The 14,405-nt window shown below is 48.0% G+C and overlaps 1 protein-coding gene across 1 annotated transcript in view; it reads right to left on the bottom strand.

Annotated features, from left to right (window-relative positions):
* WDR70 (WD repeat domain 70) overlaps window positions 1-14,405 on the bottom strand; it is a 672,355-nt gene that overhangs the window by 172,712 nt on the left and 485,238 nt on the right. The window contains exon 12 of the mRNA XM_063961183.1: window positions 3,297-3,396. Within this exon, the coding sequence (XP_063817253.1) occupies window positions 3,297-3,396 (100 nt within the window). The remainder of the gene's footprint in view (window positions 1-3,296; window positions 3,397-14,405) is intronic.

The following is a 14,405-nucleotide window of genomic DNA, read 5'->3' as shown; positions in this document are numbered from 1 at the left end:
CACACGCTTATCTGTCGGTTCCTTCAGTGAGCTGACAATGGTGACAGGCAGAGTAGATGACACCACGAGACGGGTGACAAGTCAATCCACCGGCGGTGAATTTTCCCACTTGTTACACAACTCAGAAGGGAGAGAATAACGAGCTACCATCTTTATAGATAGGGAGAATTTCTTTCCTAATGAAGACCAGGGTTCTTGATGTATGTCTACAAAATGGTCAGAATGCGGTTATAATGTTTTACCTTCTGACATTTGAACTTATAAGGTTTCTTAGACACAGTAGTGGGATCCACATCATTATCTATTTGTAGGATTTGCTTAATAGCAACCACTAGGTCATGGACATCAACCTGAGTTCTAGATTCCTTGTCAGAAGCAGCTGTATCAGTGTCTGATGTGTCAGTATACTCCCCATTCTCATCATAAGAATCTTACGAGAGATTAGTGGATTGTGAGGAGGAAGTGGCCCGCTTAGATGACCCCTTGACACCAGAGTGACTTGGGGAAGGTTTAAGTCTAACCAAAGATTGATTCAATTGCTGCAACTGGGTAGACAAATTATCCGCCCAAGGCGGATTTACCATAGGGACAATATGTGGCTGCAATGGCACAGGAGGTCCCATAGGGGGCACAAGGCGTGTCACAAGCGTATTGAGCATAGTTGCAAGGTGGCTCCTGATTGGTTACAGGAGCTGCGGACTGACTGGGAGATGTATGGCACATATTACACAGACCATCATTCAAAGCTTCCCCCTCAGGCAAATCCCTGGTGCAGGCACTGCAAGATACAGGAGTGTGTCTGTGGATTTCCCGCCCTTTGTGTTAGACATTTTATTGAATGTAACCGCAGAGCGTATTAGTGCGATACCTGCGAATAAATCCCCTAGTATGCGACAGCGTACACAGTACACAACACCAGCGTCTAAATCTGGTACTATGTCGCTGTGTACACAGTACACAACACCAGCGAACAAATCCGGTATTATGTGACTGATTACACAGTAGAATACACTTGATGGTAAACACTCTGCAGCACTATATATGAGACCCTGACGCACCTAGTCCCTTAGGGTACAGAATACAGTGATAGATATAGCTGGGGTACACTGAAAGTGAAATCCACACAGCAGATAAAGGCACACACAGTCACAGTGACAATGCAAATAATTATTTTAGTAAGACAATAAAACTGCACTGGACTAGTATATGTATATATATATAACAATGCACGGTCCGAGACCGGATGTACAGTATATATCAGAATACTCGTACAATTTATTCTGGAACAGGTACACTTGTTCTTAACCTTCGCTGTCTTAATATTGACATGTAACATACTTAAGTGTCTGTAAAATCACAGCGCTGATGTAGAGGCGGGTTTACAAAGGAGACCTTGCCCTGCAGTCCCGGAGACCAGTCGCAGCTAATCAGATAAGATGGCGCCCAGCGTCTCAGTCAGGGAGTGAGGGAGAGTGTGAGGCAGCTCCAGGGCGGGAACACCAGCAGAAGATGGCGCCCGGAGCCGGGGAAGGGGCTACAGGTCAAGCGCCTTATCCCCTCTGCTGATCCTCACCACCTGGTACTATGGAGTCTTAATAACGAGGATATTTATATATCCGACCTGTACTCCTTTGCCCTGGTGGATATAGTGGGGTCCCTGCTCAGTTACAGTGTCTGCGCCAGCGTCGCAGTCCGTCTCCTTAGACTGCGACCGGCACGAGATTTAATGGCGGGTCCCGCCAGGGGGACCCTCTTACCTCCTCCCTTCTGTAGCAGCCACGCGAAACAGGAGAGCATCTGCGACCTTGTGCCTAGAGCCGGAGCGTCTCCGCCACAAGTACCCAGGAACAGGCCGCGGGAGTATGCGACGCTGCGACCCAGTGCAACCCCCGGTCAAGTGACCTGCTTCTGCAGGCGCCAAATCAAAACTCCGCTCCAGTGCCTGGAGGCGGGGTTATAGAGGAGGCCCCAATGCATCCTGAGACAGTCTAAAGCAATCTCTTAAACACTGGAAGCAGAACATCAATGATGGTCACAAATCGCAAACAGAAGATCAATGTTTCTACTTACAGAACACTGGATTACTGTATATCTCTTCCAGTGTATAACTAAAACTCACTTTGGTAGTAGTAGTACACTACGCCTGGCCAATCGGCAGTCAGAGACCCCGCTGTAGTCAGGATGCCAGGTGATGGATTGCAATAATCTTGATGGTTACAACAGCTATTGCTAGTCTCAGTATCTAAGTATAGAAATATGTAAGGCATAAAACCTCAGATATTACATTAACAGCATGTACTATGTGTTGTACTGCATGCCAAGAGACACAATCTGTACTTTACCATATATCAAAGGGAGAAATTTGTACATTTCCATTTGGGCCTTTGTGTCGCCGTTATTCCTTAACCCTTCGTGGCCACACTGGCCTGGTTAGACTCATTCTCCCCTGTGCCGTGTTCCTGCAGCAGGGGTTACACCATGTCCTATTATAATCTACACATTTAGCAGGTGTGTTACTGTAAAACTCCATACACATCTGGGCGAGTTGGTCCTCTTCCAGCTAACTACTCTAACTTGCATTTACGCTACCTTACTTCTCAGATTTTGGATCCCGTACAAATGAGTCATCAAACTACAGTCAAAACACATTATAAAAAAAAAAAAAAAAAATCACTTCCCAGGAAGCAGAACGTTTCACAGGTTCCCTATCACTCTTCTCCTCTTAAGAGACTGTGTTTCAGAGAGTTTTAGAGCTAAATCATACAACATCCACATACAGATCGCCGGGACAGGAGGAAACGGACTATAGATTATACACTACAGCCCAGATTTATCAAGCCTTGGAGAGTGATAAATAGCACGGTGATAATATGCCAGTCAATCATCTCCTAACTGTCATTTTTCATTCACAGCCTGTAACATGGCAGTTAGAAGCTTTGGCTGGCAGTTTATCACCGTGATATTAATCACTCTCCAAGGCTTGATAAATCTGGGCATACTTACCAAGGGGGAGGTGTTAAATCTTCTAAAGCAGAGGTTCTCAAACGCGATCCTCAGGGCACCCCAACAGTTCAGGATTTAGGTATATCCATGGCTCAGCACAGATGGTTAAATCAAATTGACTTAGGTGCTAATTAAGTCAATTGTGGCCAAGCATGGATACATTTAAAACCTGGACCGTTGGGGTGCCTTGAGGGCCACGTTTGGGAACCTCTGTTCTAAAGCATACAAGAAGTTGCCCATAGCAACTAGTCAGCAACAGGCAGTTAGAATTAATTCAAAGGTTTGGTACTTACCTCCTCGTGTAGCAAGGACAGTACTGCCATAGGAAAACACAATACAAGAAGTATCAGTACCAGGAGCATGTGCCTGTCTGCAGTGGAATTTCGTGTGGACCTGAAAAGTAAAACATAACATATAATAAGGGCACTGAATCCGTAAAGAGCTTCACAACTTTCAAAAATAAATTCAAAAACTTATACTGGGTACTACAAGTTATTGAAATAACCAACACTTGAAATAGGACTTCCACCTGAAATAGGGCCTAAGTCAGCATGGATCGCTATTTAGAGGATTCGCAAATGGATCGATTATCAAACGACTGTGCCTGCGTAGTCTTCACATTGCGCACACGCGCAGGATATAGTGACAGAAAATGCGAACAGATCGTAAACGCAATGTAGCCGCTTTGTGACTGACAGGAAGCTGGCGTTTCCGGGCGGAAACCTGACGTTTTCTGGGGGTGTCAGAAAAAACGCAGGCTTGTCCAGGCGTTTTTGGGGAGGGTCTCTGGTGTCAGCGCAGACCACTTCCAGGCCGTCTCAGTAGCAGATTAGTGGCAGCCTCAGACCTAATCACATGTGCACAGACGGCAAAAACTCTTCCATGTTCCGGGATTTGCGTATGCATCTGCGAGTAGATAGCGATCTGCAAAGTATTTACAAATTTGCACGGTGCGTTTTTTCTGTCAGGGCGGCCACTTTCTACTCGCAGACAACTGCATTTTCTCAGATTAACGATCCATGCTGAATTAGGCCCATTGGCCCTCATTCCGAGTTGATCGCTCGCTAGCTACTTTTAGCAGCCGTGCAAACGCATAGTCGCTGCCCACGGGGGAGTGTATTTTTGCTTTGCACGTGTGCGAATGCCTGTGCAGCCAAGCTCTGCAAAAACATTTTGTGCAGTTTCAGAGTAGGTCTGGACTTACTCAGCCCTTGCGATCACTTCAGTCTTTTTGGTGCCGGAATTGACGTGTAACACCCACCCTCCAAACGCCCGGACACGCCTGTGTTTTCCCTACCACTCCCAGAAAACGGTCAGTTGCCACCCATAAACGCCCTCTTCCTGTCAATCTTCTTGCGATCGGCTGTGCGTATGAATTCTTTGTTAAATCGATAGCTCAGCAACGATCCGCATTGTACCCGTACGACGCGCGTGTGCATTGCGGTGCATATGCATACGGAGTAGAGACCTGATTGCAGCGCAGCGAAAATCGGCAGCATGCGATCAACTCGGAATGACCCCCCCATTGCCCCTTGAAAACTCTGACACACACTGTTGCCGTCATTTCAGATTGTAAAAACATGCCTTCTTCACCATGAATGACCATCACTGCAGCCAAGTGTGTTTCCAGGGTTAAGATGGTTCTAAGAAAGGTCAGTTATTTTTAACCTATCTTTTAAATGGTGGCAACAGCATACGTATGAGTATTATAGTACTTTCAGGCAATAGTCCATTCCAAGCACCAGGAATGATTCTAGTTAGATGATGTACCCAGTGTAATGATTTTAATGAAGCTACAACTTTCTTTCAGAGTGGCTATAATGCTGAAAATATTAAACTGTGTAAGACGAAAGAAAGTTGAATAAACAATATATAGTTCATAACCACTATATGACTCATTTGATAAGCTGATGCTACCATATGTACAGTTTTAGCAGGACGGCGGCGCAATGGTTGGCTTTGCTGACTCACAGACCTGGATTAATAAATTCAAATCCAAGCAGGACTCCATGTGTGTGGAATTTGTATGGTCTCCTTGCTTTTGAAGTGGTAATGATGCATACATTATTGTAACGTGTCTTACTAATATAATAATCGTTCAATGGATTTTTTTTTTAAAGTATAACTTTCCAAAACTCTCCAGGGTGCTGCCACAAAAGTGGTGGAAGAAGTGAATGATTCTTTTTTTTTTTTATGTACTGAATGAAACAAAACTATGATTTATTTATTTTTAAGCAAATTGTAGCAGATTATATTTTATCATCCATTCTAATGTCCTTGAGGACAGTGTCTTGTGTAACTCCCTATGGAGAAAGATACCAACCAGGAACCCCGCACATTGGGCCTTATTCAGGTTTTTTAGCAAACCAAAAAAAGCTATCAACTGGGCAAAACCATGTGCAGTGCAGGTGGGGCAGATGTAACATGTGCAGAGAGAGTTAGATTTGGGTGGGGTGTGTTCAAACTGAAATCTAAATTGCAGTGTAAAAATAAAGCAGACAGGATTTACCCTGCACAGGAACAAAATAACCCACCCAAATCTTTCTCTCTCTGCACATGTTACATCTGCCCCACTTGCAGTGCACGTGGTTATGCCCAATTGCTAACAAAGCTGAATAATCTCCACTGCCCACCTCTGCGTTAAATATATCCTGCATCTTTTTAAATCAAGATATTTTCATTATAACAGGGTTTTAAGCTGGGTACACACTGAGTGATACGTCATCTGATTCCGCAGATCAGACCGACATATCACTTAAATCGGTGCATTTCGAGCAGTAAGTATGTATGCCCAATATGCGGGTGCCCAGAGTCGCCATGTTTGATGTGCTGCACGTCAAACCTGGCGATATCGCTAGTGACACTATATATGCTAATGAAGGACGGACCAGTGATCGTATTGTCCTTCATTAACATGGCATCAGTGTGTACCCAGCTTAAGCGAATGTAGAAGAGTGTTATATGTAGATAATCACGCAAAGGGCAGGGGTAACGAGCAGTGGTGCAAGTGGGCGGGTACGGGTGGGTACGGCGTACCCGTAAGAATTTAGCCGTGGGTACGCCGTACCCACACCGACGGGCCGCCGCTCCTCTTCCCTCCCTCCCTCTACTGCTCCACGCCGCACCCGCCGTCCCCGCCGCTGATGTGAGGGGAGCAGAGCGCAGCCTGCGCCTCTCCTTCCCCTCAGTCTCCGGCGGGTGTCTCAGTTTAATTCAGCGCCGATCCGTGAGCCAATCAGAGCTCGCGGTGCGAGCTCTGATTGGCTCACGGATCGGCGCTGAATTAAACTGAGACACCCGCCGGAGACTGAGGGGAAGGAGAGGCGCAGGCTGCGCTCTCCTCCCCTCACACAGACAGACGGCAGCGGTGAGCAGGGGAGGAGGGGGGAGGGAAACGTATACCTGACACTGGGGGATATATCTGGCACTGGGGAATATCTGGCACAGGGGAGCATGTTATACCTGGCACTGGGGGATATCTGGCACTGGGGGGGCATGTATACCTGGCACTGGGGGATATCTGGCACTGGGGGCATATCTGGCACAGGGGGGCATATATACCTGGCACTGGGGGATATCTGGCACAGGGGGGCATGTATACCTGGCACTGGGGGATATCTGGCACTGGGGGGGCATGTATACCTGGCACTGGGGGATATCTGGCACTGGGGGCATATCTGGCACAGGGGGGCATATATACCTGGCACTGGGGGATATCTGGCACAGGGGGGCGTGTATACCTGGCACTGGGGGATATCTAGCACTGGGGGGGCATGTATACCTGGCACTGGGGGATATCTGGCACTGGGGGCATATCTGGCACAGGGGGGCATATATATCTGGCACTGGGGGATATGTGGCACTGGGGGCATATCTGGCACTGTAGGGGCATTTCTGTATCTGGCACGGGGGGCAATGTATATCTGACACAGTGGTGGCATTTGTGTATCTGGCACTGTGGGGCAATGTGTATCTGACACTGAGGCAATGTATGGCACTCTGGGAGCATTTCTGTATCTGGCACTGTGGGGCAATGTGTATCTGGCACTGTGAGGCAATGTGTATCTGGCACTCTGGGGACATTTGTGTATCTGGCACTCTGGGGACATTTGTGTATCTGGCGCTGTGGGGCAATGTGTATCTGGCACTGTGGGGTAATGTGTATCTGGCACTGTGGGGCAATGTGTATCTGACACTGTGGGGCAATGTGTATCTGACACTGTGGGGCAATGTGTATCTGACACTGTGAGGCAATGTGTATCTGGCACTGTGAGGCAATGTGTATCTGGCACTCTGGGGGCATTTCTGTATCTGGCACTGTGGGGCAATGTGTATCTGGTGCGAGCTCTGATTGGCTCACGGATCGGCGCTGAATTAAACTGAGACACCCGCCGGAGACTGAGGGGAAGGAGAGGCGCAGGCTGCGCTCTCCTCCCCTCACACAGACAGACGGCAGCGGTGAGCAGGGGAGGAGGGGGGAGGGAAACGTATACCTGACACTGGGGGATATATCTGGCACTGGGGAATATCTGGCACAGGGGAGCATGTTATACCTGGCACTGGGGGATATCTGGCACTGGGGGGGCATGTATACCTGGCACTGGGGGATATCTGGCACTGGGGGCATATCTGGCACAGGGGGGCATATATACCTGGCACTGGGGGATATCTGGCACAGGGGGGCATGTATACCTGGCACTGGGGGATATCTGGCACTGGGGGGGCATGTATACCTGGCACTGGGGGATATCTGGCACTGGGGGCATATCTGGCACAGGGGGGCATATATACCTGGCACTGGGGGATATCTGGCACTGGGGGGCGTGTATACCTGGCACTGGGGGATATCTAGCACTGGGGGGGCATGTATACCTGGCACTGGGGGATATCTGGCACTGGGGGCATATCTGGCACAGGGGGGCATATATATCTGGCACTGGGGGATATGTGGCACTGGGGGCATATCTGGCACTGTAGGGGCATTTCTGTATCTGGCACGGGGGGCAATGTATATCTGACACAGTGGTGGCATTTGTGTATCTGGCACTGTGGGGCAATGTGTATCTGACACTGAGGCAATGTATGGCACTCTGGGGGCATTTCTGTATCTGGCACTGTGGGGCAATGTGTATCTGGCACTGTGAGGCAATGTGTATCTGGCACTCTGGGGACATTTGTGTATCTGGCACTCTGGGGACATTTGTGTATCTGGCGCAGTGGGGCAATGTGTATCTGGCACTGTGGGGTAATGTGTATCTGGCACTGTGGGGCAATGTGTATCTGACACTGTGGGGCAATGTGTATCTGACACTGTGAGGCAATGTGTATCTGGCACTGTGAGGCAATGTGTATCTGGCACTGTGAGGCAATGTGTATCTGGCACTCTGGGGGCATTTCTGTATCTGGCACTGTGGGGCAATGTGTATCTGGCACTGTGGGGCAATGTGCATCTGGCACTGTGGGGCAATGTGTGTCTGGCACTGTGAGGCAATGTGTATCTGACACTCTGGGGACATTTGTGTATCTGACACTCTGGGGACATTTGTGTATCTGGCACTGTGGGGCAATGTGCATCTGGCACTGTGGGGCAATGTGCATCTGGCACTGTGGGGTAATGTGTATCTGGCACTGTGGGGCAATGTATATCTGGCACTGTGGGGCAACGTGTATCTGGCACTATTGGGGTCATACGTGTATCTGCCCCTCCCCCCATAAGTGTATCACGCCCCCATGTTCATTGGCCACGCCCCATGTGGCATTTGGCCACACCCATTTTTTTTGCGCGAGCACCTCCGGCGAGCGCACACAGTACCCGTAAGACATTTTTTCTACTTGCACCACTGGTAACGAGAGACAGTAACCAGCACGAGGTGAACTCATTAGGTGATGATTAATACGAGCAGTATGATGTTGGTGCAGATTACATGATGATTAATAATAGGTAGTTTAGGTATGACTGATAGAGGGAATAGAGAACGAAATACCGAGGTGGAAGGTGAAATGTAAAACATTTATCCTGGCCTTGCATGGTTTCCTATCCTCCCACAATACAAACATACAGTATACTGGCAGGTTTAGGCTTCTGTAAATAGTTAACCCTTGTGCAGTGGTTTTCAATCTCTGTGCCAGGATGTGAGCGGGCTCTGAAGTTGGCATTTTATGGGGAATGACGAAAGGGGCTGTAAGGATGACATAATAAGGGGCAGGACTGTGGGCTCTGAGGCTGGCCTTTAATTGGGAAGGGCTGAGGGGGCCGCGAAGCTCACATATAAGGAACAGGACTGAAGGGGCTCTGAGGCTGGCATATAAAGGGGCAAGAATGAGGTGGCACTTAGCTTGGAATAAAAGATCGTGAGTAAGGGTATTGGGGGGTGGTGTATTACCAGTTGAAAAAGTACTGCGTGCCATAATATTAATTGTGGAATTACTGTGTCGTATATTAATTGGGGAAATACTGTGTGGTATATTAATTGGGGAATTACAGTGTGGTATATTAATTGGGGAAATACTGTAGTGGAGATAAAGTACCAACCAACCAGCTCGTTACTGTCATTTCTCAAACACAGCCTGTAACATGGCAGTTAGGAGCTGATTGGTTCTTACTTTATCACCTTGCAATCTATCACTCTCCAAGGCTTGATAAATCTGGGCCTGAGTCCTCTCTTGGTTTTGCTCCTGACACTGTAACCGAACCTTCTCTATCACTACCACCACCTCTGCTCCACTGCACCCCCTATGATCCCTGTAGGAGGATCTTCAAAGCTCCGTCCTAGTCCTCCACTATTTTTGATTACACATCCACATTTGGTGAAATAACCATATATTCCAATCTTCTTTCAAGCTGATAACACCCAAATATACCTATTCTCCCCTGACCTCTGCACTTCCTCCTCACACACATTTCAAACTATCTGCTGTCTCGTCTTTGATGTCTCAGGACTTTCTGAAGCTTAATATGTCCAAGACTGAGCTTACGGTCTTCAATTCTTCTTGTATCATCATCTCTCACTGTCAACATTTATTTACTATGTTTTGTATCTTTGCTCTGTAAGACATACTACAAAACCCCAACCTCAGTGGCCTCATCTATCACGTACAGTGATGTTTGGAGTCCTAAAAGAAAACCAAATCAAACAAATGATACAAAAAAATTAGAAGTGCTTACTTTTTTATTGAGGAAAATGGTCCAATATCACATATCTGTGAGTGGCAAAAGTATGTGAACCGTTGCAGTATCTGGTATGACCCCCTTGTGCAGCAATAACTGCATGTAAACGTTTCCGGTAATTGTTGATTAGTCCTGAACATCGGCTTGGAGGAATTTTACCCCATCCCTCCATACAAAACAGCTTCAATTTTGTTATGTTGGTGGGTTTCCTCCCATGAATTGCTTGCTTCATGTCCTTCCCCAACATTTTCATTGGATTAAGGTCAGAAACTTGACCTGGCCATTCCAAAACTTTAAATGTATTCTCCTTTAACCATTCTTTGGTTGAATGACTTGTGTGCTTTGGGTCGTTGTCTAGCTGCATGACCCACGTTCTGACATTTTCCTTTAGAATATTCTGGTATAACTCAGAATTCATTGTACCATCAATGATGGAGTGTCGTCCTGGGTCAGATGCAGCAAAATAGGCCCAAAACCATGATACCACCACCCCTGTGCTTCACAGATGGTATGAGGTTTTTATGCTGGAATGCAGTGTTCGCCTTTCTCCAAACATAACGCTTCTCATTTAAACCAAATAGCTCTATTTTGGACTTGTCTGTCCACAAAACATTGTTCCAAAAGCCTTCTGGCCAGGTGATCATTAGCAAACTGCAGATGGGCAGCAACGTTCTTTTTGGAGAGCAGCGGCTTTCTCCTTGCAATCTTGCCATGCACACCATTGTTGTTCAGTGTCCTCCTGATGGTGGATTCATGAGCATTAACATTAGCTAATGTGAGAAAGGCCTTCAGTTTCTTAGAGGTTATCGTGGGTTCCTTTGTGACCTTGCAAACTATTAGACGTCTGACTCTTGGCGTGATCTTTGTTGGTCGACCACTTCTGGGAGGGTAATAATGATCTGGAATTTAGTCCATTTGTCCACAATCTGTCAGACTGTTGATTGGTGGAGTCCAAACTCTTTAGAGATTGTTTTGTAACATTTTCCAGCCTGATGAGCATCAAAACTCTTCTGAGGTCCTCAGAAATCTGCTTTTTAATGGCACGATAGACTTCCTCAAACATGTGTTGTGAACATCAGACTTTGACAGATCCATGTTAATTTAAAAAGACAGGTGGTCCACTTACACCTGATTGTCATCCAATAGATTGAAAATATCTTACTCTAATTTCACCTTCAAAATATCTGCTAAACCTAAAGGTTCACATACCTTCCCCAATCACAGATATGTGATATTGTATCATTTTCCTCAATAAAAAAATTGGCATGTCTAATGTTTTTGTCTTATTTGTTTGATTTGGTTCTCTTTATCTACTTTTAGGACTTGCGTGAAAATCTGAGGTAGTTTTAGGCCAAATTTCAGCAGAAACCTAGAATATTCTGAAGCGACCACAAACTTTCAAGCACCACTGTATATCGGATTTACACTGGTGCACCAGACAGGACTACATAGTATATAAATATCACCCAATTCATACACCCACTAGAGTGACTGACAGCAGGGAGAGTTATAAATGGTAATTGCTACCAGCAGACCCACTGGGACAGTTACGGATATATGGCAGTTATCCATCTTCTTAATGCATACCAGGGTATCGTATTTACTTGTGGTCTTCTATGAGAAACCTGGGTGGACTTTAATCTTTTTAAAGAATTTACTTTTTACTAATACACGGCTGTGACTGGATTGAATATTTCGGTGATGTTTATGCTATTTTAGACATTCATGACAGACTTCTATTGTGAAGCATTTATGCCAATATTAACTTGGATTTGATAAATTTGATTTAATTATACTTGGAGTTGGAATAATTGGTTCAGGTGTGAGAACAAGGGGCTACCATTCTTATTCTTGTTACTGTGAGGCATTTCTGCCTTAAAGGGGAAGTGGTTAATCCCTGGTTAGCAGCCTATCTCCTCTTGATTGAATACATTGAGGGCAGAATAACAAACTTTTTTGTCTTTCTAGCACTTTGTACACAACCCAGCCTCAGTGACCAGGCCTCCAGACACGATGCACAAGACCCGAGCCTCAGTGACCAGGCCTCCAGACACGATGCACAAGACCCGAGCCTCAGTGACCAGGCCCCGAGTACACTGTACACAACCCCAGCCTCAGTGACCAGGCCCCCAGTGCAATGTACACAACCCAGCCTCAGTGACCAGGCCTCCAGACACGATGCACAAGACCCGAGCATCAGTGACCAGGCCCCGAGTACAATGTACACAACCCCAGCCTCAGTGACCAGGCCCCCAGTGCAATGTACACAACCCAGCCTTAGTGACCAGGCCCCCAGACACGATGCACAAGACCCGAGCCTCAGTGACCAGGCCCCGAGTACACTGTACACAACCCCAGCCTCAGTGACCAGGCCCCCAGTGCAATGTACACAACCCAGCCTCAGTGACCAGGCCTCCAGACACGATGCACAAGACCCGAGCCTCAGTGACCAGGCCCCGAGTACAATGTACACAACCCCAGCCTCAGTGACCAGGCCCCCAGTGCAATGTACATAACCCAGCCTTAGTGACCAGGCCTCCAGACACGATGCACAAGACACAAGACCCGAGCCTCAGTGACCAGGCCTCCAGACACGATGCACAAGACCCGAGCCTCAGTGACCAGGCCCCCGAGTACAATGTACACAACCCCAGCCTCAGTGACCAGGCCCCCCGTGCAATGTACACAACCCAGCCTTAGTGACCAGGCTTCCTGACACGATGCACAAGACCCTAGCCTAAGTGACCAGGCCCCGGGTACAACGTACAGATACCCAGCCACTCTTACACAAAAACAGCCTTCGTAACCAGGCCCCAGTCACAATGCACAGATTCCCAGGCACCAAACAGCACAGAACCCGGGCCTCAGTGACCAGGCTCCTTGTCGCAATGCACTAGCCTCCATGCTACACACAACTCCAGCCACAGTGACCAAGCCCCTAGTTAAAATGCAGATACCCAAACACACTATATAGAATCTCAGGCTCAGTGACCAGACCTCCAGTCACAATGTACAGAATTCCAAACACACCTCATAGGACCTCAGGCTCAATGACCAGGTGCCAACACAAAGCACAGATTCTCAGATACAATGCACAGAACGCCAGACTCCCTGAACAGGCCCCCAGTCACAATGTACAGATTGCCAGACACAATACACAGAACCCCATGCTCAGTGACCAAGCCCCAGTCACAATGCACAGATTCCCAGACACAATGCACGAAACCCCATGCTCAGTGACCAGGCACCCAGAGACAAAGCACATAACCCCAGGCTCTGTGAACAGGCATCCAGTCACAATGCACAGATTCCCAGACACAATGCCCACAACCCCAGGCTCCCTGAACAGGCACCCAGACACAATGTACAGAACCCCAGACACAATGCACGAAACCCCATGCTCAGTGATCAGGCACCCAGACACAATGCACAGAACCCCAGGCTCCCTGAACAGGCATCCAGTCACAATGCACAGATTCCCAGACACAATGCACAGAACCCCAGGATCCGTGAACAGACATCCAGTCACAATGCACAGATTCCCAGACACAATGCACAGAACCCCAGGCTCAGTGACCAGTCCCCCAGTCACAATGCACAGAACCCCAGGCTCAGTGACCAGGCATCCAGTCACAATGCACAGATTCCCAGACACAATGCACAGAACCCCAGGCTCCATGACAGGCCCCCAGTCACAATGCACAGAACCCCAGGCTCCATGAACAGGCCCCCCAGTCACAATGCACAGAACCCCAGGCTCCCTGAACAGGCCCCAGTCACAATGCACAGAACCCCAGGCTCAGTGACCAGTCCACCAGTCACAATGCACAGAACCCCAGGCTCAGTGACCAGGCACCCAGACACAATGTACAGAACCCCAGACACAATGCACGAAACCCCATGCTCAGTGATCAGGCACCCAGACACAATGCACAGAACCCCAGGCTCCCTGAACAGGCCCCCAGTCACAATGCACAGAACCCCAGTCACATTGCACGAAACCCCATGCTCAGTGATCAGGCACCCAGACACAATGCACAGAACCCCAGGCTCCCTGAACAGGCATCCAGTCACAATGCACAGATTCCCAGACACAATGCACAGAACCCCAGGATCCGTGAACAGACATCCAGTCACAATGCACAGATTCCCAGACACAATGCACAGAACCCCAGGCTCCCTGAACAGGCCCCCAGTCACAATGCACAGAACCCCAGGCTCAGTGACCAGTCCC

The sequence above is a fragment of the Pseudophryne corroboree genome, chromosome 1 (genome assembly GCF_028390025.1).
Source record: "Pseudophryne corroboree isolate aPseCor3 chromosome 1, aPseCor3.hap2, whole genome shotgun sequence".
NCBI lineage: Eukaryota > Metazoa > Chordata > Amphibia > Anura > Myobatrachidae > Pseudophryne > Pseudophryne corroboree.
This window is presented reverse-complemented; position numbering and strand designations above follow the sequence as displayed.